The following is a 23082-nucleotide window of genomic DNA, read 5'->3' on the forward strand; positions in this document are numbered from 1 at the left end:
TTTCTGCATTAATCTTTGTTTATATCCTCAACCACTACTATTAGCAAAATGATGGACAAAACTCAAGGCACAGGTAGATTGTGCTACTAGCTGGTCTTTCTCTCTCCTGCATTGACTGACCTTGCAAATTGTAGTCATCCGAGACAAGAAATACGAAACATTCATTCAATGGCTGCAAGAAAACGACTTTCCCAAGACAAAGCTGACACTCGCCAACTTTACCAGTAAGGACAAGAGCAGCATTTTGGCCGAAAAATACTATATTCTGAGCATGTTGTATTAGATACCGGTCGAGGTATGATGGCAACGGACGATATAGAAGCAGGCGAGGTCATTGTGTCCGTGCCTCGCAAATTTTTGATCACAAATGAAAGTGTCATCAAGACGTACGGCTCAAACCATGCACTCAGCTCACATCAGTTGCTAGCATTGCATCTTGTTGTATTGAAAAGAGACAAGCAATCTTGGTGGAAAGCATATACAGATCTTTTACCGATACATTTCAATACCATGCCAGTCAAATATACACAGGTACTCGTAGATCATCTGCCTACTGCTCTCAAAGATGAAGTGCTGCAACAAAAAGAAAACATCCGCAGCGATTATTTGGCCTGCGTTGCTTATCTGAAGACACATCCTGATATTTTGAATTCATTGCAGCCTGAAGAATACGAATGGGCATGGCTTTGTGGTAAGTTTTTCGACGCGGTTTCTTTGTAGAGCGTTGGTGTTCATTCAACTACAACAAATTAGTCAACACCCGATGTATTCACATGACGAAAATGGATCATACTACAAAGGGTGGCAACATTGCACTCGCACCCATGCTCGATTTCCTCAATCACACGACAGAAGCAAGAGTAAGTCAGGTTCGCAATGGTTGACGCTGCGGACTCATCAGTGTCTCGAGTAGATTGAAAGTGGATTCAATGTGCGAAATCAGTGTTTCGAAATCAAAACACTGACACCCTACAAAAAGGGAGAACAAGTGTACATCAACTATGGGCCACACGATAATTTAGCCATGCTCAAGGAATACGGATTCGTCCTATCACAAAACTGCTACAATTTCGTCTTGTTGGATCATGAAGTGTGGCAGCTATTCGATGAAATTGAGTCAAAGCGAGGTTTGGATGTCAAGAAGCAAATATTAGAAGGCGCAGGCTATTCTGGCGATTACTCTATCAAGACAGAAGAAATTTCATTCAGACTGATGGCAGCGCTAAGGCTATTGGCATTGAACGGTGCTACAGAACCGGGATTTGATAGGCGGGTGATGGAATGGCACGATGTGGTAATGGGGCAAACAGATATCATTAGCACGGAAAATGAAAGAAAGGCACTGATCATGTTGCAATCCATCTGCAACAAGGTAGCCAAGCAAGCCGAAAAAGAAATTACTACATTATCGGTAAGTGATTATTGGCAGCGCAACATGGACATCTAGCTCATCATTTTATGTGTGAAACAGCACATCACAGAAAAGCATCCTGAGGCAGAATTTCATCCTTTTGCATTGTATTTCCTTCGACAGATTTGGAACGAATCCAGCGAAATTATCACAAAAACATTAATCAGCGTGGCAGAGAAATTAACTGCATTGTAAAATAAAAGACATAGATTTATTTATTGCTGCAAAAATGAAAGAGTAGTCCTATGATGCATCGGTTGTGTGGAAAAGAATGCTGTAGTGGCAGAATCTAGTTGCATTGTTAGGACCTTGGTGTAACAGAATGCTTGCAAGTATAGTGTGATTAGCGGCCAATGGGTCTTGGAGGACGAGGAGGAGGTCGAGGAAGAGCTTGCTTGGCCTTGACTGTTTGTTGCATTGTTGATTGATTTTTTGATGGTCTTTGATTTTCACGTGTATTTATACTTTTTTCGAATTATCTGCTTCATTGTATAAAAAGGTTGTCAAACAAAACATGGCTGATGACGATAGGTCAAGCAATGCTCTTTGTATTTCAATAACAAGTCTACTTCCTGTTGGATATTGTTGATTGCGGCGACTTTAATATCACTTGACCTACTATAGTTTCTTTGATATGGAAAGATATTGTATGAATTTTAAACCACCCAATATCGTTTTAGTAGTGATGCGGTTGTCATTTTCTTCAGATTCCAATTAAAGATGTCGGTATCGGTATGTATCACTCGAGCTACCTACTAGACTAATCTTTCTCCATTGGGGTATATAACGAATGAATGTCATTATTCTATTTTTTTTTTAATTTCTTAATATTACATCCTGACAAGTCATCATAATAACATGATAAACGCTTAACCGCTAGGCGCTTTCAAGGCCTTGATAAAAGGAACTGAGCTCACAGTATTTTGGTAATAACCCAGGTGAAACGGCACTATCAGACGTAGAATTGCGCAACAGAGGCAGAATAGTCCAGTCATCCGAAGCTGTAGTGTTCTTAACTTCTCCCGTTTGCATCGCAATTGTCAATTATCTTCACGGGAAGGCATTTTTGCCAGCAAAAATACATTTAAACCCCGTATAAATCTTGCTTTAGATTGGTTCAATTTTGTTTAATTTCGACTTGATTGAACTATTTTGACAGATTCGACTATAAAATATGATGATCATCACATGCGTCTTTAAGCTTTCTTGGAGTGCTTTTCAAGGCGCATCCAATGGTACTAAATAGGATAGATGTTTTGAATAAACTTATTGAGAAATTTGTGAAAATATGAAAAGAGATTTCTGGTCAAAAAGTCCAGCTTTTACATAACAAGATCCCACAAAGATGATTTTAGGGCTGCATTGGATCAATAGAAACATTTTGATCTTATATATATCCATATTAAAAGTCTTCATTATCAAGGACAAGAACGCGATCGTTTGATTTTCGATGAAAACCATGAGGGGTACCTCATGCTTTTTGAACGAATTCTGTCCATGTTTTTTTAGTCCCCAAAAAGTTGAGCAAAGATGTCAGGACGTTAGTACTACTCGAGTACAATTGTTTGGTGCTATTCTGACAGTCTAAAACGGCCTTGAACGCAAGAAAACGCAGCTTATGCACTCAGATTTTGCTGTATCAAGGACACTAAGGATTAAAAGGGTATAATATCTGTATGATACTTCCCCGTATATGAAGTAGCAATGTGTATATGAATGTAAAGCATTACATAAGAATCAGATTCACTGATAATATGAAGGGTTTTCATGTGTAAGTGGAGGGTCAACATGAGAGTAGTAGTATTTTGATAAGATACGCAAGAGCATTCAGCTGCGCAGGCTGGTTCTCACAGAAGCGAAGGGACGGTAGAGAGTCATTCGAAGCGTAAACACTCGTACTTTATAAAGAAAAGTCTACACGAATAAATTAGAGGTATTTGGGCCACACCACACACAAAAAAAAACCCCCCTTGTATTCCAAGACAGGAATGAGAGAGAATTTTACAAGATACACTCAATTATCAAGAGACGTTGCTTAGCATCCAAGAAACTGGCACTGATCAACAAAGCAGTGATGAAGAAGATGCACCATATTACAAAAGACAACGAGCGTCAGTGGTTGATGATCCGTTCGATTCGATAGTTGACATCATTGGAAGAAACAAGCTGTACAGATTTCGCCCTGAAGACCGAGTTACACTAGACAGCATAGTTGACACCTGTTGGGAAACACATGCTCTAAAATTGCTCGATTCTTTTATGACATGCCCAAAATTTCTATCAGCACAACGCATTGAAGAAATTGGGTGTCTTTGACCAATTTAAGGTAAATATATGAATATCCTAGGGAGGTCAGCTAGCAAAGCTGACTATTTGTTCTTTTATTCAAATAGATCCCCAAGAGGATGTTCAATAAAAGGATCGCAAACGCAAGTATTTACTACAAATCAAAAGAACAATCTTAAACATTCTATTGAATCCCTTATGGGGATGTCAATGTCGACATAAAAACGAAAATCTCAAGCCCGAAGCTACGAAATGAGGCACAGAAACAGATTTCAAATATTAGTGATGCAAATGTCTACTGAAGGCGTTGTCAGTTTTTCGGGAGAAAGAGGGTCTTTTTCTATCTTCTTCACACTGCTATGGAGCCTCCTTCCCTCTCCCCAAAGAATTACAGAGAAAGAACTTTCTTCTTTACATTGAGCTCTAAAATGAAAGTAGCTGAGATGTCAAATGAGATATGGCCATTTTTCTTCAAATGGAGCCTCTCTAATATCACAGAATTTTTTTTTTTTTTTTTGCTATTGATGTTTATTGTTGATGCAAATTGAGGTTGCAAAAAGCGCAATTTGGGTTAGTCAAATGCGAAGATTGGCATGGTCAAAAGCGCAAATTGGGTTCTACCCAAAAGAGTCAATTGAGAACTTCAAAAGCGGAGCCACCGTACGACAAAAATGCCAATAAAAGCAGGTCATTTTTACGTTTATACATTCTTTTTCACTTTTCTTTTTACTTGTCCCAACCACAACCAGCATGCTTCAAGAACTGCCACTAGAGATTCTTACACAAATTGCAGAATTTATTCCTGTAGGGGACGCAGGTGAATTTGCAAGGACCTGTCGTAAATGCTACTTTGCAATATTACCGCACATTTGGCATCAACTAACGCTCAACAACACTGTCGAATTGAATATGCTGGCAAAGCGTTTGCAATCCAACAATTTATGGGCACAAAGAGCGATTCGATTTGTACGAGATGTATCGCTAGGCAGTGATGATCAAATCAATCAGCCGAAATTCTCATCCACATTAGCTGCTTCCATGTTTGGTATCGCAAGCACGCCTGACGCACAAGCTGCTGAACAAGCAGAGGAAAGTAAGCGAGTTACTCGTCGTGAGCGTATTGGCGTCTTTGGTAAAAGGCTGCTTAATTTGTTTCCTCATCTATCCAACCTTGTTTTTGATTTCACCGAGGCGGCCAGGGATTTCTATTCAGGTGGCAGTGGTGCATCTTCATCATCAGCAGCATCGGCAACCGGGACATCAGCAACCACAGAAGACACAACGCCAAGGGAGCAATCAAAAGAGGATGGCGATGAAGAAGACGTGGATGATAACGCAAGGCTCCCTTTTTCCGGCTCAGTTTCGCTTGTGAATTACAAATCTGATCATTCAAAATTCATGCATTACCTACTGGCGCCATTTCGTCGCACACACCATTTAAAACTCGAGGCATTACCTGTTGTGTCACTATGTGATGACATTGATGAGTCTATTCTGACCAACGCAGACTTACAGAATCTCGCTACATTGGGCTTGACGCATCTAAGGAAACTGGAATTATCGTATCTGGATTCGGATATTCGCCTGGAGACAATGAAGAATTTGCTTGAAAGCATGCCTCATCTGAATGAATTGGATTTGGAGTGGATCTTTCCGCCCAGTAAAGATGATTTTATAAGGTTGTGCCAGGTAGTCCAGGAGTACGCTCATTTGTATCCGACGCAAACAAACAAGAAGGCCAGCGTTTACAAGGTTCATTTTGCTTGCAAGGAAGACGAAAATGAGTAGCACCAGTAATTTTTTTGTATTCTTCTCTTTGTACATATTGTGTCTAGATTCCTTGTATCTAATTTCTAATATAAATTTCCCATCATTGTATCTATTTCTGTAATAAAAGCCACGGCCTATTCAATGTTTTAATCAGATTGACTTTGGGATGATAGAAATTGAGTAATTTAAGCGCTATTTAGGCCTTCCTCCGTTGTGTCATGGCCATTAAACGAGCAGCGTAAACGTAGTTGGCCAGCCAAATCGCTTTCAGATTGAACTACTATCCAGAGTGTAAAATTTATACAATGCCTCATGTCTATATAGACGAATGCAATACACCTCTGACTATGCACCAAGTAATGCTTTACATTCATATACACATTGCTACTTCATATACGGGGAATTATCATACAGATATTATACCTTTTTAATCCTTAGTGTCCTTGATACAGCAAAATCTGAGTGCATAAGCTGCGTTTTCTTGCGTTCAAGGCCGTTTTAGACTGTCAGAATAGCACCAAACAATTGTACTCGAGTAGTACTAACTTCCTGACATTTTTGCTCAACTTTTTGGGGACTAAAAAAACATGGACAGAATTCGTTCAAAAAGCATGAGGTACCCCTCATGGTTTTCATCGAAAATCAAACGATCGCGTTCTTGTCCTTGATAATGAAGACTTTTACTATGGATATATATAAGATCAAAATGTTTCTATTGATCCAATGCAGCCCTAAAATCATCTTTGTGGGATCTTGTTATGTAAAAGCTGGACTTTTTGACCAGAAATCTCTTTTCATATTTTCACAAATTTCTCAATAAGTTTATTCAAAACATCTATCCTATTTAGTACCATTGGATGCGCCTTGAAAAGCACTCCAAGAAAGCTTAAAGACGCATGTGATGATCATCATATTTTATAGTCGAATCTGTCAAAATAGTTCAATCAAGTCAATCTGGAGTATATACTAAGAGTCTGAGTTGAAATTAATTTTAGCGGCTGATGGGGCTGGCTGTCAAACTCAATGCCCTTTTCATAATGAAGGCAATACTACAGTAATAGATGCTTTTGAAGCGTATGGAAAGTAGGTAACAGATTACATAGCATTATTTTTAGCCATGCTATTTTCCTTGCATTCTATACTTAATAACGACAGTCTATCAAAATACTTGTTAGATCAACTTCTTTCCTTTCTGAAGCTTCGAAAGTGTCTAGGGACCATAAATTTATTATGCTACGACGATGAGCCTTCTGACTCTTCGGTTGTTTCCTGGCCTACACTTTGCTATGGTGGAAGCCATTCTACGTTCAGGTGGCTCGCGCTGCCGCGGGCCATTGGCTAATATTGCAACATTAATAATAGCTAAAATGTTAGAAGAAACTTGATTGCTGATCGATAATGATTTAATATAACATCTCCAATCATATATAAACCATGCCTAACAAATGCCTGGCAACTCAGTTTCCATATCAGGGTTGTAAAAGTGTTTAGGGATTAAAAATTTATTTTGTTATGATGATGCTGGATGGATTATCTTATGCTTTATTATTGTAAATGCAATGCCATAAGAGCAAAAACAGTATATCGAGTTGCTTATAATAGGAAATGCAATGTTGTAAGATCGAAATCTTACTTCTTAATGAAAATGAGAGGTTTTCCTTATAAGCTACTCGTGAATCTCGGTTCAAATCGCACATTTGACTGATCAAATGCAGATTCGATAACATCCCATACGGATTTGCAGTACACAAATGTCATTTCCTTCTTTACTTCTGCAGGGATGTCCTTGATAATGTCTCGTTTGTTGGCGACAGGCAATAGTATCTTTTTGATGCCAGCACGATGGGCTGATACTACCTTCTCCTTGATACCACCTACTGGACGCACTTGGCCCCTTAATGTTACTTCGCCTGTCATGGCTGTTGTAGTGGGTACGCAGTTACCCGATAGCAGTGATAAGAGACATGTTACCATGGCGATGCCTGCTGAGGGTCCATCCTTTGGCACAGCACCACTGGGCATGTGGATATGAAGATCAATGTCTTGGAATACATCTTTCTTTGGCGAGGTTGTTAATTTCAGTGCAAATGCGTTGGCCTTCACCCAAGATACGGCCAATTGCGCTGATTCCTTGATCACATCTCCCAGGGATCCCGTCAGCTTCAATCTACCAGTACCAGGCATGTGATTTGCTTCAATTATCATGATACCACCATTACCGCTGCCAGAATACGCCAAACCTGTAATCACACCGGGAATCTCCTCAGATTCAACCTCCTCATTTTCAAAAGGCTCAGCCTTGTGTACCAAAGATAATCAGTACAGATCTACACACTTACTACCCAACACACTTACGCCTAAAATAGCCTCCAAATCATGCACATACACCATGCGATCAAACTGATCCGCTTTACTGGACTCTTCCAGATCTGCATACTCTCGACACTTGTAGCGACATATATTTGCTATCAATCTTTCCAGTCCTCTGACGCCGCTTTCTCTGGTGTATTTCTCTGCCATATACAAGACCACATTCTTTGGTATTTGTAGTCCCAAAAAGGACATGCCGTGTGCATCGATTTGTTTGGGTATCAGATGTGTGGTTGCAATGTGCAGTTTTTCATTGAATGTGTAACCGTCGAGTTGAATCACCTCCATTCTGTCTAGCAATGGGCGAGGAATGGTGTCCAGTGAATTGGCGGTAGCGATAAAGAGCACTTGCGACAGATCATAGGGTATGTTGATAAAATGGTCTGTGAATGATGCATTTTGAGCGGGATCAAGCACCTCCAACAAAGCGGCAGCTGCATAATCTGTTAGTGGTGGTGTATCGTTACATAAACTATGCAGAAATTAAGCCTACCTGGGTCACCTTGATTCGAATTGGTCACCAGTTTGTCAATTTCATCTGAAATACATGCCATAAGACATCATGAAACATAAAAGCGTGGTAGAGCGACTTACCCAACAAGAAGACTGGATTCTGCACTTTGCATTGACGCATACCATGAATCAGTAGGCCAGGCATAGCACCTACGTAGGTACGACGATGACCCCTATTCATAAGGCTTTTCAGGAAAACTCTGTTATCTCCATACAACACCACCACATACCTGATTTCCGCTTCATCACGCACACCTCCCAGCGCCATGCGATGAAATCTTCTGTTTAGAGCTGAAGCAATCGATTTTCCCAATGTGGTTTTTCCTACACCTGGCTGTGGATGCATTCAGAATTGCACAGCAATATCTGTTTACTACAACAACTTACAGGACCAACAAAGCAGATAATGGGTGGTGTGGCGTCTTTCTTGACTTTGAGCACGGATAGATATTCTAGGATTCTCTTCTTCACTTGATCAATGCTACATAGGGCCCTGTTTGAGTAAGGAGTCATTGCAGCAAAGATGGGATACTTACCCGAAATGATCGGCATCAAGTTGGTCCCTGACACAATTCAGGTTTAATTCTCTTCGTGGCGTATCTTGCGTCGACCAAGGTAGATCACTAATGTACTCGAGGTAGGTTCTCAGAATGGCTGAATCGGCAGAACTGGAGGGCAGTTTTCTTAATCTATTCAAGTCTCGTCTGACTGCAACAACAGCATGATCTGGTAGATTGTTGGTATTCAGTTTGTGGACTAGATCAATGACCTCGTCGTCGTCTTCAGAACAGACTTCAAAATGTGAGTCGGATCTACCAGTCGCACTGTCTGTTGTATCATTGATGTCGATAGAGTGTAACTGCAAAATAGCTGTTCAGTGGATATAATACACTGCAACTAGTGCTACCCTTACCTCCTGCAGTATGTAAAAATTTCTTCTTAAATGATCAAATATCATCTCATCCCCCTTGTTCTTTATTGTGCTGGTATTGATCGTCTGTTGTGTAGCAAATATTTAGTATTATGCATAAATAGAAATTCCAGTTAATGTAATTTATGTACTTTTTTTTTTTATTTATTTACCTGCAAATAAGAGCTTACTGCATGATGCACTTGATGTAGCCTTTGCTTCACATCCACCGCCTCCAATGCACGCAGCTTATCGCCAAGAGATGAGTCCGTCAGATAAAGCAGCAGGTTAGCTACTTGCGATACATGGCTTTTTGCCAGCAGCTGGTTGAATTGATCCAATACATGGCGCGATACGCCAATCAGCTTCAATTTGGAAATGTACATTTGGCACAGCGAGTTGAAGATGTGTGTCTCCTCTGATTGAATGCTGTTGTCCTTGTCGAAATAGTGCTCCAACACTGCTTCATAGAGACATCCACCATCTGAATTGGAAATGTCTCGAATACGAGATCTACAAACACCTTTAACTTTGATGGCATATTGATCTGGAATGGACGTATCACAGCTAATGACTTGTGCCACGCAGCCGTAATGGAATAGCTGGCTCAGATCAACACTGGAATTCTGCTTTTTATCCTCTTTTTTGAATGGCACGCAAACAAAGTAGGATGCAGAAGACATTCGGAGCAGAGTTTGACCTTCTGTTGGACACACGTTCAATGTAGTGATGATGGAGGGCAGCAGGACGTAATTAGACAGTGGTAAAATTGGCAATGTTTGAGGAATCATGGTGTAGAAAGATTACCAGGAAATGAAAAAGAAGAAAAAAGAAAGAAGAAATTGAAAAAAGTGTTGATAATGTACATTTTGCTTACTTTTTTGTTATTTCATATCAAACGGCTTAATTGTTCATTGCTGATCCTTCAAGGTACCAAATACCCCCCCTCCCCCTTTTGTCAAGAAGCAAAGCTGGCTCGTGACTCGTGAGTAACCCAGAAGCAAGATATAGTTTGATGACGGACTCTTTAAAATGGTGATGGTGTGCCTTTTCTGCCTTTGTTTACATCTCTTTATCGCAAGCATTATAGAAAATGGGACTCTTGTTACGCTCAATTCTCAAGACACATCAGCAGGTGCGTCCGGTATCCTCTGTCCAATGGATCGCCCGTAGATGCTATTCGGGTGCATCTGACATTACAGCCAGCGCAATGGTGTATTCTGATTATGGACAGCCATCCCAAGTATTAAGGTAAAAGTGGCAGTTAATGGATTGAACAACAAGCGTGCTCATCGAAAGCGTCATCTCGTCTAGATGGCATTCATATCGCCTTCCCGCCTTGACATCAGATACTGTCCATGTCAAATTCTTAGCATCTCCCATCAACCCAGCTGACGTCAATATGATTCAAGGCGCTTATCCCATCAAGCCGACATTTCAGCAATTGGGTGACGAGAAACTAGCTGTCGGCGGTAATGAAGGTGTGGCAGAAGTCATTGCTGTGGGAGATGGTATTGATTCTCTCAAGGTGGGAGATCAGGTTGTTATGGCAAAGACAGGATATGGTACATGGCGAACACATGCAGCCGGTCCAGCTTCGGATTTCCAATTACTGCCTCATGCAGACAATGTATCCACTATTCAAAAAGCAACCATTACAGTCAATCCTTGCACTGCATACAGAATGCTGAAGGATTTTGTTGATTTGAAGCAGGGTAAGCTGTTGGTGAATGAATAGCGTCTACTTGTAGTGTATTCATGCAACATGTACAGGCGACTATGTCATTCAGAATGGTGGAAATAGTGCTGTCGGCCAAGCTGTCATTCAGATTGCAAAAGCATGGGGCTTGAAAACTATTAATGTTGTGCGAAATAGGTTTGGTCATACAAATGCTGCCCCCCCCCCCTCCTGAGATCATTTGACTAATTTATACTATACTAAACGAAATAGACCTGATATCGATCAACTTGTTCAAGAGTTGACTGAGCTTGGTGCTACTCATGTTGTTACTGATGAAAACCTTGGTAGTCTTGAAACAAGAAAAGAAATCAAGAGTTGGTACGGCAAAAATGCACCTCTTTTAGGCTTGAACTGTGTTGGTGGTAAAAGTGCAACTGAAATGGCTCGTTATCTAGGGTTTGTCATTTTGGACTATTGCAAGCATGCTAGTCGAGAATACTGATGGATTGTTTTTTTTTGTAGTGCTAACGGCCAGTTTGTTACTTATGGCGCAATGTCTCGAAAGCCTCTTTCTTTGCCAGCATCCTTACTCATCTTTAAAAACATCTCTTTCCACGGTTTTTGGGTGTCTAAATGGGCAGATGTTCATTCACAAGAGGAGCGCTATGCCATGTTGGAAGATATCATTGCATTGATGAGCGACAATAAGCTTGTAGAACCTAAATGGACACAAGTGAAATGGGAAGAGGAAAGCATGAAGCAGTCTGTTGACCAGGGAATCTCTGGATTTGCCACTGGTAAGCAGGTGGTTGTATTTTAGTGTGATCTCAACATGGCCTCTCACTGTATCCCCACTCTGCTTTTGTAATCATCTGTGCTACCACTTGTTCATTTTAAAATAAATAGCCCTTGATTTTTGCTCTTTTCTTCTTCCTCTTTTTCGCTTCCTCTTCTTTTGTATATCATATCATTTGTACATATCTCCCTTGTTTATATACATACATTACACATATCATGAATGTGATTGCACCTTGTCCATTGAAGCCATCATTTACGGGTAGGAACAATAGTAGAGCAGAGCATTGCTGGGTTGGGTTCTATGATAAAATAAACTTGGATGATGTTCAAGATGCTTGTAAGGAGATTCAGCAAATTTTACAGTATCAATCTCATCAGCAACAGCAACCACAGCAAATAGCACGTACTGGCAACCCTTTGGTGCAAGATTCAAGCTTCATTCCACTTCATCAAGCTGTTTCGCAATTGCAAGTGTCCAGGACATCTGAAATGAAACGACCTCGATCCTTCAGTATGGGTGATCCTCCTCGTAATCACCAGTATTTGATGCAGCCATCTGCTCCTCATTGTAAAGCAGTCTTCTAATAGATACATACACATAGCCTCTGTCTCTCTCTCTCTCTCTCTCTCTCTCTTTGTATATACTATACATATATCCACATACATTTTTACACTCTATACACTCTGTTTTCTCTGATTCCCCTTTCTCTGCACTGTTGATACAACCTTATTTTCCATCTTTATCTCTCAAATTCATAATGCCTGCACAGACTTGGTAGTACACGATGGGACAAAAGGAAACACACGCACACGCACATCACACGTGTAATTCTCTTGATTGATTGTAACATTTTTCAGTAATTAATAAAATCAAACTGACAACACATCTATTTACAAGTGGTCCAAGCTTTGTGTTTATCTATGGTACATAGTAGACGAAGGGAGGAGGATAAAGGCGAGAAAGTGGGAAAATGGACCGGAAGAGATCCCGTCATTTATGTCATTTCAATTGTACTGTTGTACACTACCAGTGTTATACAAACAGCTAGTATTAAAGTGGCTGTTCTTTCTCTCGCTGTCTGTCTTTTCATGTTGAATTATTAGGTATTATTGGAATGATTAAAAGAGGAGATGGCCATTCTTTTTAATCAAATTAAAAGCAGAAAAACCAGGGGGGGGGCAAAGCGCTACAGTTGAACAGAGTCCAGAATAATCATCATTTCGAGCGACAGAGACGAAAACTAGTTTTGTTTACATTTACAAAAAGATCCCTCCCCCCCCCCCTTTTATTTTGACGGTATACAGATACACAAGCAGTAATGAAGTTATTTGATCTTCTCCTTGTATTACACTTTGAATGATGCTGTGATCCTACATGAGGATCTGGTCTGCCTGATAGTGAAATAAGATTGGCACATACGCTTCATCCATCTTGGCGCCATCTTACGTTTGGCACCACCATCCATCAAGTTGGCAGGCATGAGAAAAATAAGGAGTTGCGTATATCCACATTGTGCGATTATAATCTAAACGATATAGTTAAATTCCTCTTGATTACATGATGCATTATGTACAATTTTTAATACTAAACGTCTTGTATGATGGAGAGCAAAATGTTCAGGAGGATTACATTTGATCTGATATTCATTATTTAACCAACGAGTGATATAATAATAACAGAGATGTACATGCCTTTATCATACATGTGGTATCCTATCACGCATGTATGAATATGTATGTATGTACATCAGTCTGGTTTTTTGTGCCTGCTTGGCATGGCTGTTTTCTCGCTCTCCTTGATTGTATTAAACAATAATACCATATTCAAGTATTTCAAAAGAGTATTTCAAACGTGAAATAATAACAAAAAGGTGTCTGTGCATAAATTTAAAATGTATTTTTACTACTACAGCACTGTAAATCAAGTTCCTTGTAGTGGTCTTGTATAAATACTTGCTATTAGGTTCAGCACATCTATTCTTTATCACTTTCGTCTTTCTCTTCTACATACCTCTCTTTACTTTCCTTAATTCGCTCATTCAACATCTTCCTCATGAACTTTTTCCCTTCTCCTCCATCTTCACCTCAATTGTCTGCCTCAAGTGACAAAGTAATGTGTGGTTCCTGCAATAAAACATTATCTTCCGATTGGTTTTGTTCAGATTGTCATACAAAATGCTCAACATGCAATCGCTTCTTGAGCGACGCTGATTACTGTACTCGCTGTTGGTGCTTCGATCAGTATAACAACCGTCTTGTGCGTAAGCCTAGTGCCTACGATCAATGGTATCACTATCAGCAGCAATTGAAGCAATGGTACTACTGGCAATACAGCAACACAGCATCGCATCCACCATCACCAACAAACTAATGTCTATTTTTGTACCTCACCCATCCCTATGCCACCAAAACCACTACATTCATTCAACAAAGCACTATAGTATACATGTCTATAACAAGTATTTTAAGTATATATACACCAATGGAGTCACTCTCTATCTCTCAGTATCTCATCACATTATTAGGGAGATTCGTAAAAAAAAAAAAAAAAATCAAGGAGAATTTACTTGTTTTCTTTTTTTTTTTGAGACTCTTTCGTACAGATGATGTATACTTGACAGTAACATCCTACACGTTTTGTATACCACCGGCTATGTGCTTGTGCATGTCAAACAAAGAAATATACAAAAAAGTTTTCTGCTTTAAAAATGATTTAATCGTACATTTGTTTGTATACTTCTTCATTTTCAATTAACTTAATAAATGCTCACATTTCTAATGCAACATGTTTAAACAACAGACATTTCGTTATTGAAAATTAAGATTTACTTGTGGTTATCGTTGTTGTTCGCTTCAGCCGGAGGAGCGCATTGATAAATTTGCGTACATTTTGTAGGATGCGTCAGGAGAATGCAATGATAATGGCAGCGGTTATGTGGTAATATACAGTAGGTAGCCACAGAGGAGACTATAGACCAAATGGCTGAGAGTCTGGTGAGGAGGTTAGTCATTTATTTAGACCCATAGCCGCATACGACAATCATTTCATGTAGATCAAAAGATGAGCTTATGTTTCTCTAGATGAGGCAATTTTTTCGGTAATTTCCATAATTGACTACTGATGTGTGATTTGGGTGTTTTTTAAACAAACAAGTGATCGATCGTTCGGGGAGCATGTTTGTTTGGTGTTGACAAGATTCCTTTGCAAAACACGAGTGCTTTTTTTTCAATTCAACAAGAAATCTTGCCAGTGCTTAAAATTTGCTGTATATCCTTTTTCACCCATCATGGTTATCATCCACAGCAAACAAAGTCTGGAATAAAGCGTAAGCCCGCTGAGAAATCGAGGCGGTATCTATAGTTGTTGAGAAGGATCAAGTCAGTGATGACAAAAAGTATATTCAAGAATCTGATAGGAATGCACATGGCATACGATGCCAGACATTGCATATGATGAGGACAGATGTAACGCTGAAATTTAGGATATATAGCCTCATTAAATTGGTAAACGGCTCTTCAATTTGCATGTATCACAGTGTTAAAGTTGGGCTATAATAGACTAGGAAATGCTGTGATTTCCCACTTACAGGAACCAGCTGGCAGTCATTATAAACAACTTGACACCAATATGATACATACTTTTGCCCTTTAGTCGCTTAAACATATTATCTTCAATAGCAATTAATGCTTTCAGTCCTTAACAATTTTTTGCAAAATAAAATGACGCATTAAATGATACCATTCTTTATAGCAATACAACAGCAATGAGGATCCAGGATAGAATGTTTCACATAGTACGTATCTGATGGAATAGAAGGACATTTGCCAGAATTGAAGCCCACTTTAGGGGCGAAAGGCTACAGGCAATCACACAGCAAAAACCAGGATATGCATCAGCTATTTGATGACACCAACCATGTCCCTTTGCAATGCCTAAATAAAGAGATCTCAATGTACTACGCATCCTTGCTAATGTTCAATCCTTATCATATGTTATACAACGTATAGTACATTTTGTAATGAAATAGCCACCCAAACGCAACTTGATTGAAAACCAAAGTTCATCAAATAGCACTCATTCAAATTCATGCTATTTGGATCTATTAATGAAAGCGCTCAAATGTACATCAAAAAACCATTTAAAAATACTAAAGTAAAGATGCATGCTTATATCGCACATCGTGTGAATGAATCACTCCTGATCACAGTGTATTCAATCACACCCATGATGGTCGTAATAAGTGATGGTATCTTTATCCAAATGAAATCAAATCAATAACAAGCATATTCAAATATGACAACTATGCCCTGCTGCCATAGTTGCACAATATCCCAGATAAAGGATTCCATACTTCAATAACAAACATCACACTTTAAACCATCAAGGTTACATTAAATCATGCTATGACGATAGCTCACCCAAGCCCATCAAGGTTACTCAAATCGACCTTTATGGCCAGTGCTCTTGCATTGATTACCACTTTAAATCACACATCAACAACATTTGCCAGATATCGCAATAGCAGCACCTATTGCTCTCTATCAACACTAATCCTACAAGCTAGATGCAAATGTATAAATACTCTTCTTTTTTTACTCAATTCCAAGATCTTAGTTCATTTTATACACAAATAAAATACAGTTGATTTCCATTGTATTTTACTATTGCTTTATTTTTTTTTTGTGAAATCTATTTAAACCTGATTTCACTGCAAGTCTCACTAGGAGGGCCTTCTGAAGACGTGCCGCATGTTTATGTGGCCCTGATGCCTTCGCCTGATGCTTACAAGCGCCTGATATGTGCATTGATGCAAGCACGCATGGATCGAGCTGTTTTATCATGCTAAGCATAATGTGAGCTGGCCTGAGTTTTCGCATTTATATCGTAACTGCTTTATTTGAGCCTTAAAAATGCCACGAACAGCGCTCATCGTATAAAACTTTGCCTTTTATGCAATGAAGCTCCTTTAAGCTATCAATGCGGATTTATATTACTTACGAATTTGACAATGCAGTTTCTCAATTCTTAGTTATACGCCAGATTAGGACTAAATTTAGTAGTTTTCAGCCACAAATATCTCCTGTTACAAGCCGTTTTGAGCGCTTAAATTGGCATCAAATGATTGCCCTTGATTACCATTGACTTACTGATGCTTTATGTCAAAAATTTTTGGGTCATTGCAAATCCATGGAAATCCTCATTTTTTCATGTGTACTAGTAAGGGAAAATTCTTGAAAATCAAACGATCGCGTTTTTCGCCCGAAAAATGAAGGTTTTTCTTATAATACATATTAGGCCAAGTTGATCATACAGATGCAATGCAACACTGGAATCTTTCTTTATGAGACTTGTATATGCTAGATTTTGACATATTCACAGAAAAGCTGTTTTCATCTTTTTGAAAACTGCTCGTTATTTTCTGTCTAGAAGCTGAAAGTAATAAGCATCAATCAATGCGCTTTGTTGACTCTTTATGGACGCATTAGAAAGTAAAGTATAACAATGACAATTTTAATAGTCAAATTTAGCAAAAACGTTTCAAAAATATGAGATCAAGTCAAATTTGAACAGGAAAATACCCACTGCACAATTTCAAATTAAAGTACAGCAGTTATGGCTGCAACCACGGCAGAAGACTGAGACCAAATCTACTGGTCGTGACGTCGCATAGGGCGTCCACTCATTATTCCATACCTCTGTTTTCTACCCTTTTTGCAAAGCGCGTTTATTATCAAACCATGTTGGTTTTGGAACAACCCTGTTGATTCAGAATAACTCTCTAGCTTCTGATGACACAGTCTTATACTGTTAAAGATACCTGATACTGCTCCTTTGAAGTAGAATATGATAAGTACCATTCCATAACGAGCACTGGAAGGCGTAGAATTAGCACTAATCGAATTTGTTTATTAGGTTTCAATAATTTTTTTGCCGGTTTGACGTGCGTGCTGCGGCCGTTGCTTCTCTCCTATCTCTGCAGTCTGCTTCTTTGGTCTCTGTCTCAAGCGGTTGCATCTTTAATCTTTGCCTGGTCTCTGGTGTCGCTCGTTGGTCGGTTTTTCTATGATGCTGTTGTTCCTTCTGGTGTATCTGCTAGTGTTGCTGCTGGTGCTGCTGTTGGTGTTGTTGATAATCTGGTGTTTCCTGTTCTACTGTCTATTGTATGCTTGTTCTCTGGTATATCTCTGGTGATTGCCCATTCTCTTCTCGTCTATTTGTGTTGGTGATAATTGGCAAGTAACCTCTTTGGTCTTTGTTTGGTCTCTGCTGGTGGTGTTCGTTCTTTGGTCTTTCTACGGTACTGGTGTTGCTGCTGCTGCTGCGAATATGATCTCTCCCGGTCTACTGTCTTTGGTGCCTGCTCGTTCTCTGGTGTCGTTCGTTCTTTAGTTTTTCTATGGTGCTGGTTTTGCTGCTGCTGCTGCTGCTATTCTGGTCTTTCTTGGTCTGCTGTATTTGGTGCATGCTCGTTCTCTGGTCTGTCTCCGGTGATTTCCTATACTCTTCTGGTCTATCTGTGGCTGTGGTAAGTGGTAAGTAACTTTTTTCTTCTGGTCGCAATGATATAAAACTTCTTTGAACGTTTATATTATTGCTTCCTTTCTCATGATAATGCATTCATGATGTTTTCTTTGTTGCGTTTTTTTTTTTCTTTTGTTGGTTGTGTTGCCTCTATGGCTTCACATGAATCAACATTAGTCATTATGTTCTATTGCAAACTTATAATACTACTGTTACTTTTGCAGTTGTGCGTGTTTGTATTGCTTTACATACGACTATTACCATGCATGTTGCTCATGTGTGCATTTTTGTTGCAACAACAACGAGCTGTTCTGAACATCTCTGACGTTGTATTTGTTATGCTTTTCTTTAACTCGCTTTGTGTGAGTATCCCTTTTTTGCCTACATACTACTATATTTCCATAGTACAGTAGTATTTTTCTTTTCTTCTTTCTTTTATTACTATGATGTTTCTTTGAAGCATACCTTTTTTACGTTGTGTGGATGTGCCTATCCCTGAAGCTCAACAAGACTTTATCCGAGGCTAGGAGGTAGATAGGCTGCCTCCACTTGGTTATCACTACTTACTTTAGTGATGATTGAGGGTCTCAACGCCAGAATCTAAAGCTAGGTGGTGTAAGTAAGGCATGCTCTAGCACCTGGGGGAAGTTTGATGATAGCAGCGGCTATATTGCTATTATAGCGGCGCTTAAAATTTTGCCTCACATCCAAACAGGGGGAAACCCTCGCAAATTTTTTTTTAGGTCAGCGGAGTTTTCAAGCAATCTGATTGGCTAGGAGGTTGAAGCAGCGAAGGGTTACAACTAGTTGATTTCCTTGATCTTCTGTCATTTATCATGCTATAGTTTTTGTAATAAAAGGGTCTCTAAATAGATACAACTTAAGTCCTTCTTTATTCAATGTTGTGTCTGAAGGGCTACAACTGTCTAGAAAGATTAAGGTGTTCTTGATGGGTAGACATGTCTGTGTTGTGCAACAACATGGACAAGCTATGATAATTAAAGTGCATCTCAGCTATCTAAATGCTGAGGTTCACCAGATGTGATAAGCGTTGTACAAGATAAATTGCTACTTTGGCATTCAGAACTTAGTATAAATAGAATAACTCTTGTCTTCATCAATAAATCTTTAGTTTTTTGTGTCTGATCTTATTCAAATAAGTCTTTTCTTGTTTTTATAATATCGAACATTTTTTATAAGCTACAAATAATAATCCTTTTATTCTTTGTGCTTAACATTCAAAAAAAAATTAAGGTGCAATCATTTGATCTTGCATGTATTAAACAGTGGCATATGGGGAATGCTTTCTAAATTTCATACGTGATAAAAGTACACTTAAAGGTACAGCAGTACACTATCTACTCAACCAGTTTTTCCTCGTACCAAATGCCGCATCAAATATGCGTTGTTTATTATTGACTTCCAACATCATGCTCCAATTTCGCAATATCTAGTATGAAGGCAATTATAGCTGTATGATTAACAGCACAAACCATCCAAAAAAACACAACGAATGCCATATTTTAGGACATGCTTTTTGAGTTGATGTCAAAAAATCTGCGGGCGCATTACGGATGTGTGTCAAACCAACATCAGTTGAATCCATACACAATGAGACCCTAGCATAATGCGCATTAAAGGGTAGTTTTAGTCAACAGAATCTTTCCAATAATATGGTAAGATGTATGCGTTCATTTCAAATTGCATGTATGTGCACAAGAGTACTCTGCCCCAGACATATGCTGACGTTGAGCTATGAGGTTAGTCGAATGGCATGGCTTCGTACAGCTTTCAGCAGGTAATAAATAATAGGTTGAGTAATATAAATAATGCAAAGCTTCTATGCTTTTTTTATATTCTCTTGAAAGCCGTTCTCACTGTGAAGAATCTACCAAGCAAGACAATGGAAATGGACGTGTCTCCTCTCAGGAGCAGTAGTAGTGTCGATGATTGCCCAGAGCTTACATTTTTTCTAGGCATATTTTCTCACTCGTTGGTCTTCCGGGTATTAGCGCTTTATGGATTTGATTTTAAGCCAACCGACTCCTTGTGCCTTCTTTCTGTGCTTCGTGATCAGTACTAGAAAGGTGCTACTGCCTGCGTGCGCAGTATCCATGCGCATTTTTGCCAGGGTCGAACTGGCTACGAAAACGATATCGAAATTAGCTTTGATGGACCACACTATCTTTAGGAAGCTTTGAGTAAAACATTCTGCTTGCGGGATGGTTGAGGTATTCGGGTCTATCAAACTGTGCATCAACGAGTTAGAAGAAGATATCGTCTATTTGTGCAAGAGGTCTACATCCAAGGTGATGCTACAAAAATTCGCCAGGAGATCAGCGACTATCTAGGCAATTTCGGCAAGGCTACGTCTCTTCATCTTCATTTCATTTCAGAAGGTGGCTAGTTCAAGGGCGATACATGGGGCATCTTGATTATACCTACCAACGGTGATCTACACCGCTGGTATGACCCAAGATTTGATATTGATTTCCAAGAGTATCTAATTAATGACTTCTAATGATAAACTTTTGGACATATAGCCGTATATTGTACGTTTTTCTTAGAATTATGTTTTATGACAAATTATCCAAGCAAATACAGCACTCGTACTTTAATAACCTGCAAGCGACGTATTGCATTGACAAATTGAGCACCTTATCACACAACGCTGCATGCTTCTGAAAATCAGGGATCAGCCGAGCTGACTGCCGATGAGCTCTTCTCCTGGTGTACACTATCATCCAGGGTCGTGTAACGTATGTACACAAACCTCTAGATACTAGAGTTCCTTATCTTTATCATTTGGATACATTCGATGTCCCTTTTTGGAGACTACAAAGACATTTTTTGAATACTGTGTTCAAGCAAACGGAAAGCAGATCCTGGACGACTGGTAATGTTTATGAATCGCAAACTTAGTATCCAAGTGAAGTGGTCAATAAAGTGACAATGAACACTGTTAAATATATGGTATGTAAAGTTACTTTATTATGAAGCGAGATTAATATTATAATACATGAAGTGTGAAATGATAGACGTAGATCTAAAGTATGTGCATCCATCAAGTATGTAAGCGTGTATAAGAGTAATGTGATGATATTGGATTAGTTATTCTTGAAATCATCATTCAAGGCTTCAATGGCAGAGATGGTACCAAAGATCAGACCTACAACACCGAGCAAGAGAGTCAAAAAGGCCAAAATATACTCATACCAAGGCTTTCCCTTGACGCCAGTGAGCTTGTAATAAAAGACAACAGGGAAAATGAAAACCAAAGCACAGTTGGAGAAGGCACCTAGCAGAGACATAAAATCACCAAAGAAGGGCACAAAGATGGCAATGACAGCAATGACTACAATCAATGCACCGCGGAACATAAAGCGAAGGGTCCATTCAACAAAGAAAGATCTATGCTCAGGGTTGATTTTGAGCATTTTTTCTACATCCAGCGCAAACGAGGTCAACAAGATGGGTGTGGTCAAGATAAGATGGATAGTAATGATGATGATGGAAGCAAATTTGGGTCCCTTGTTGGTATCAGACAATGATTCATAGATGGGAGACAGAGATCCAGATCCATAAACATAGTAGCCAGGCACAGCAGCCAAAAAGTAGAGGAGAACACAAAAAGTAAGACCAGCTGTAATCACCTTGTTCCAATCTCTTCTATTGCGCATGGATTGTTCAACATGAGGATACACAGGGTTGCCACCTTGAGGTCATACAAAGCGTCAATATCACTCACATTTCATTCTACGGTATATACACAAAACTTACCAAAACTGAAAGAGATGGAACTAAGAGCAATAGGAAACATGTTCCAGATAACACCATCATGATGCGAGTCTACATGATCAGGTGCTTCTTTCACAGCAACACCTAGCACAATCAGAATGACAACAACAGTGGAGAGCATACCAAAGACACTCAAAAAGGTCATTTCCTTCATGGATCTAAAGAACAAGAAGGGAATGGCGACGATACAAGTACAAATAATGACCCAGATGGGGAAGGTCAATTCTGCTGAAGATCCCTTGGCAACATTGTGTAAATTCAAACCTGAGAGTAACAAGTAGAGTACAGGTACGCCGACCAGCGTAATCGCTGTAAAGAAAAAGGCAACCCAGCCACCAAGCGTACCAAATGCTGCAGTGGCTACTTCTTGGTAACTGGATAAACGAGTTTTACCATCATAGTACATGGAACGGATCAACAAAACACCAGTGTCTAATACAAATCTCAGTATGTGCGCCACTCATCGTGCTTGATGATATGCTTACAAATTGATAAAATCCAGCTGAGACACAAGATAAAAAGACCAATCCAACCACCTTGAGCTAAAGCATAAGGCAGACCAAGAGCACCCGTACCAGCTACCACACATACCACACTATATAATTTGTAAGAAACACTACGATCTGCAGAGGTAATCTTTGATGAACATGCCTGAAAAATGCTGTAAAGCTTGATCCTTGCTTGGATCTATCAATGCCAAATTCTACATGTTCATTCTCCTCATCAAGTTCGTCTTCAGTGATCACTTCCTCCGAGACTAGGATCGTATAATAATAGGGTGAGATCAAGATGCTTAGCCAAGGTTTGATTTGATCTCACGTACCTGGAGAGGAGCCCTCTTTTTTATCGCTAATGACCGATGCAGAATAGCTTGTCGTAGGCTTATTCAATAATTGAGCCTCGTTCATTGCTGGTATTATCTATAAGCAAAGAAGAGAAAGAAGAGGAAAAAGAAAAAGAGGATTGAAAATTTTGTTTCTTGTCCCGTTCAAGTTGCCGGGGAGAAATGTTTCTTGCTGATA

At 39.4% G+C, this 23082-nt stretch overlaps 7 protein-coding genes across 7 annotated transcripts; 5 read left to right on the plus strand and 2 right to left on the minus strand.

Moving 5' to 3' along the window:
- Nucleotides 1–48: 48 nt before the first annotated feature.
- On the plus strand, nucleotides 49–1606 carry ATC70_011959 (uncharacterized protein; the record flags this gene model as incomplete). Its single annotated transcript, XM_064831142.1, has 6 exons — nucleotides 49–73; nucleotides 135–224; nucleotides 284–691; nucleotides 754–860; nucleotides 914–1411; nucleotides 1472–1606. 6 exons carry the CDS (start codon nucleotides 49–51, stop codon nucleotides 1604–1606), a joined length of 1263 nt encoding a protein of 420 aa, XP_064688010.1.
- A 2841-nt stretch (nucleotides 1607–4447) lies between these two features.
- ATC70_011960 (uncharacterized protein) lies at nucleotides 4448–5485 on the plus strand (the record flags this gene model as incomplete). The annotated part of the gene is made up of 1 exon (XM_064831143.1): nucleotides 4448–5485. One exon carries the CDS (start codon nucleotides 4448–4450, stop codon nucleotides 5483–5485), a length of 1038 nt encoding a protein of 345 aa, XP_064688011.1.
- Nucleotides 5486–7126: 1641 nt separating this feature from the next.
- ATC70_011961 (uncharacterized protein) lies at nucleotides 7127–10051 on the minus strand (the record flags this gene model as incomplete). The annotated part of the gene is made up of 9 exons (XM_064831144.1): nucleotides 7127–7765; nucleotides 7823–8280; nucleotides 8331–8375; nucleotides 8432–8523; nucleotides 8581–8684; nucleotides 8738–8831; nucleotides 8887–9209; nucleotides 9264–9347; nucleotides 9434–10051. The coding sequence occupies 9 exons, from the start codon at nucleotides 10049–10051 to the stop codon at nucleotides 7127–7129; spliced, it is 2457 nt and encodes an 818-aa protein (XP_064688012.1).
- Nucleotides 10052–10353: 302 nt separating this feature from the next.
- ATC70_011962 (uncharacterized protein) lies at nucleotides 10354–11761 on the plus strand (the record flags this gene model as incomplete). The annotated part of the gene is made up of 5 exons (XM_064831145.1): nucleotides 10354–10511; nucleotides 10575–10975; nucleotides 11034–11136; nucleotides 11212–11397; nucleotides 11464–11761. 5 exons carry the CDS (start codon nucleotides 10354–10356, stop codon nucleotides 11759–11761), a joined length of 1146 nt encoding a protein of 381 aa, XP_064688013.1.
- Nucleotides 11762–11955: 194 nt separating this feature from the next.
- Nucleotides 11956–12324, plus strand: hus5 (SUMO conjugating enzyme Hus5; the record flags this gene model as incomplete). The annotated part of the gene is made up of 1 exon (XM_064831146.1): nucleotides 11956–12324. The coding sequence occupies one exon, from the start codon at nucleotides 11956–11958 to the stop codon at nucleotides 12322–12324; it is 369 nt and encodes a 122-aa protein (XP_064688014.1).
- A 1468-nt stretch (nucleotides 12325–13792) lies between these two features.
- Nucleotides 13793–14110, plus strand: ATC70_011964 (uncharacterized protein; the record flags this gene model as incomplete). The annotated part of the gene is made up of 1 exon (XM_064831147.1): nucleotides 13793–14110. One exon carries the CDS (start codon nucleotides 13793–13795, stop codon nucleotides 14108–14110), a length of 318 nt encoding a protein of 105 aa, XP_064688015.1.
- A 7259-nt stretch (nucleotides 14111–21369) lies between these two features.
- On the minus strand, nucleotides 21370–22968 carry YAR1 (ankyrin repeat-containing protein; the record flags this gene model as incomplete). Its single annotated transcript, XM_064831148.1, has 5 exons — nucleotides 21370–21977; nucleotides 22043–22492; nucleotides 22546–22655; nucleotides 22712–22817; nucleotides 22884–22968. The coding sequence occupies 5 exons, from the start codon at nucleotides 22966–22968 to the stop codon at nucleotides 21370–21372; spliced, it is 1359 nt and encodes a 452-aa protein (XP_064688016.1).
- Between the last annotated feature and the right edge of the window lie 114 nt (nucleotides 22969–23082).

The sequence above is a fragment of the Mucor velutinosus genome (assembly GCF_035048745.1).
Source record: "Mucor velutinosus strain NIH1002 chromosome Unknown tig00001567, whole genome shotgun sequence".
NCBI classification, from domain to species: domain Eukaryota; kingdom Fungi; phylum Mucoromycota; class Mucoromycetes; order Mucorales; family Mucoraceae; genus Mucor; species Mucor velutinosus.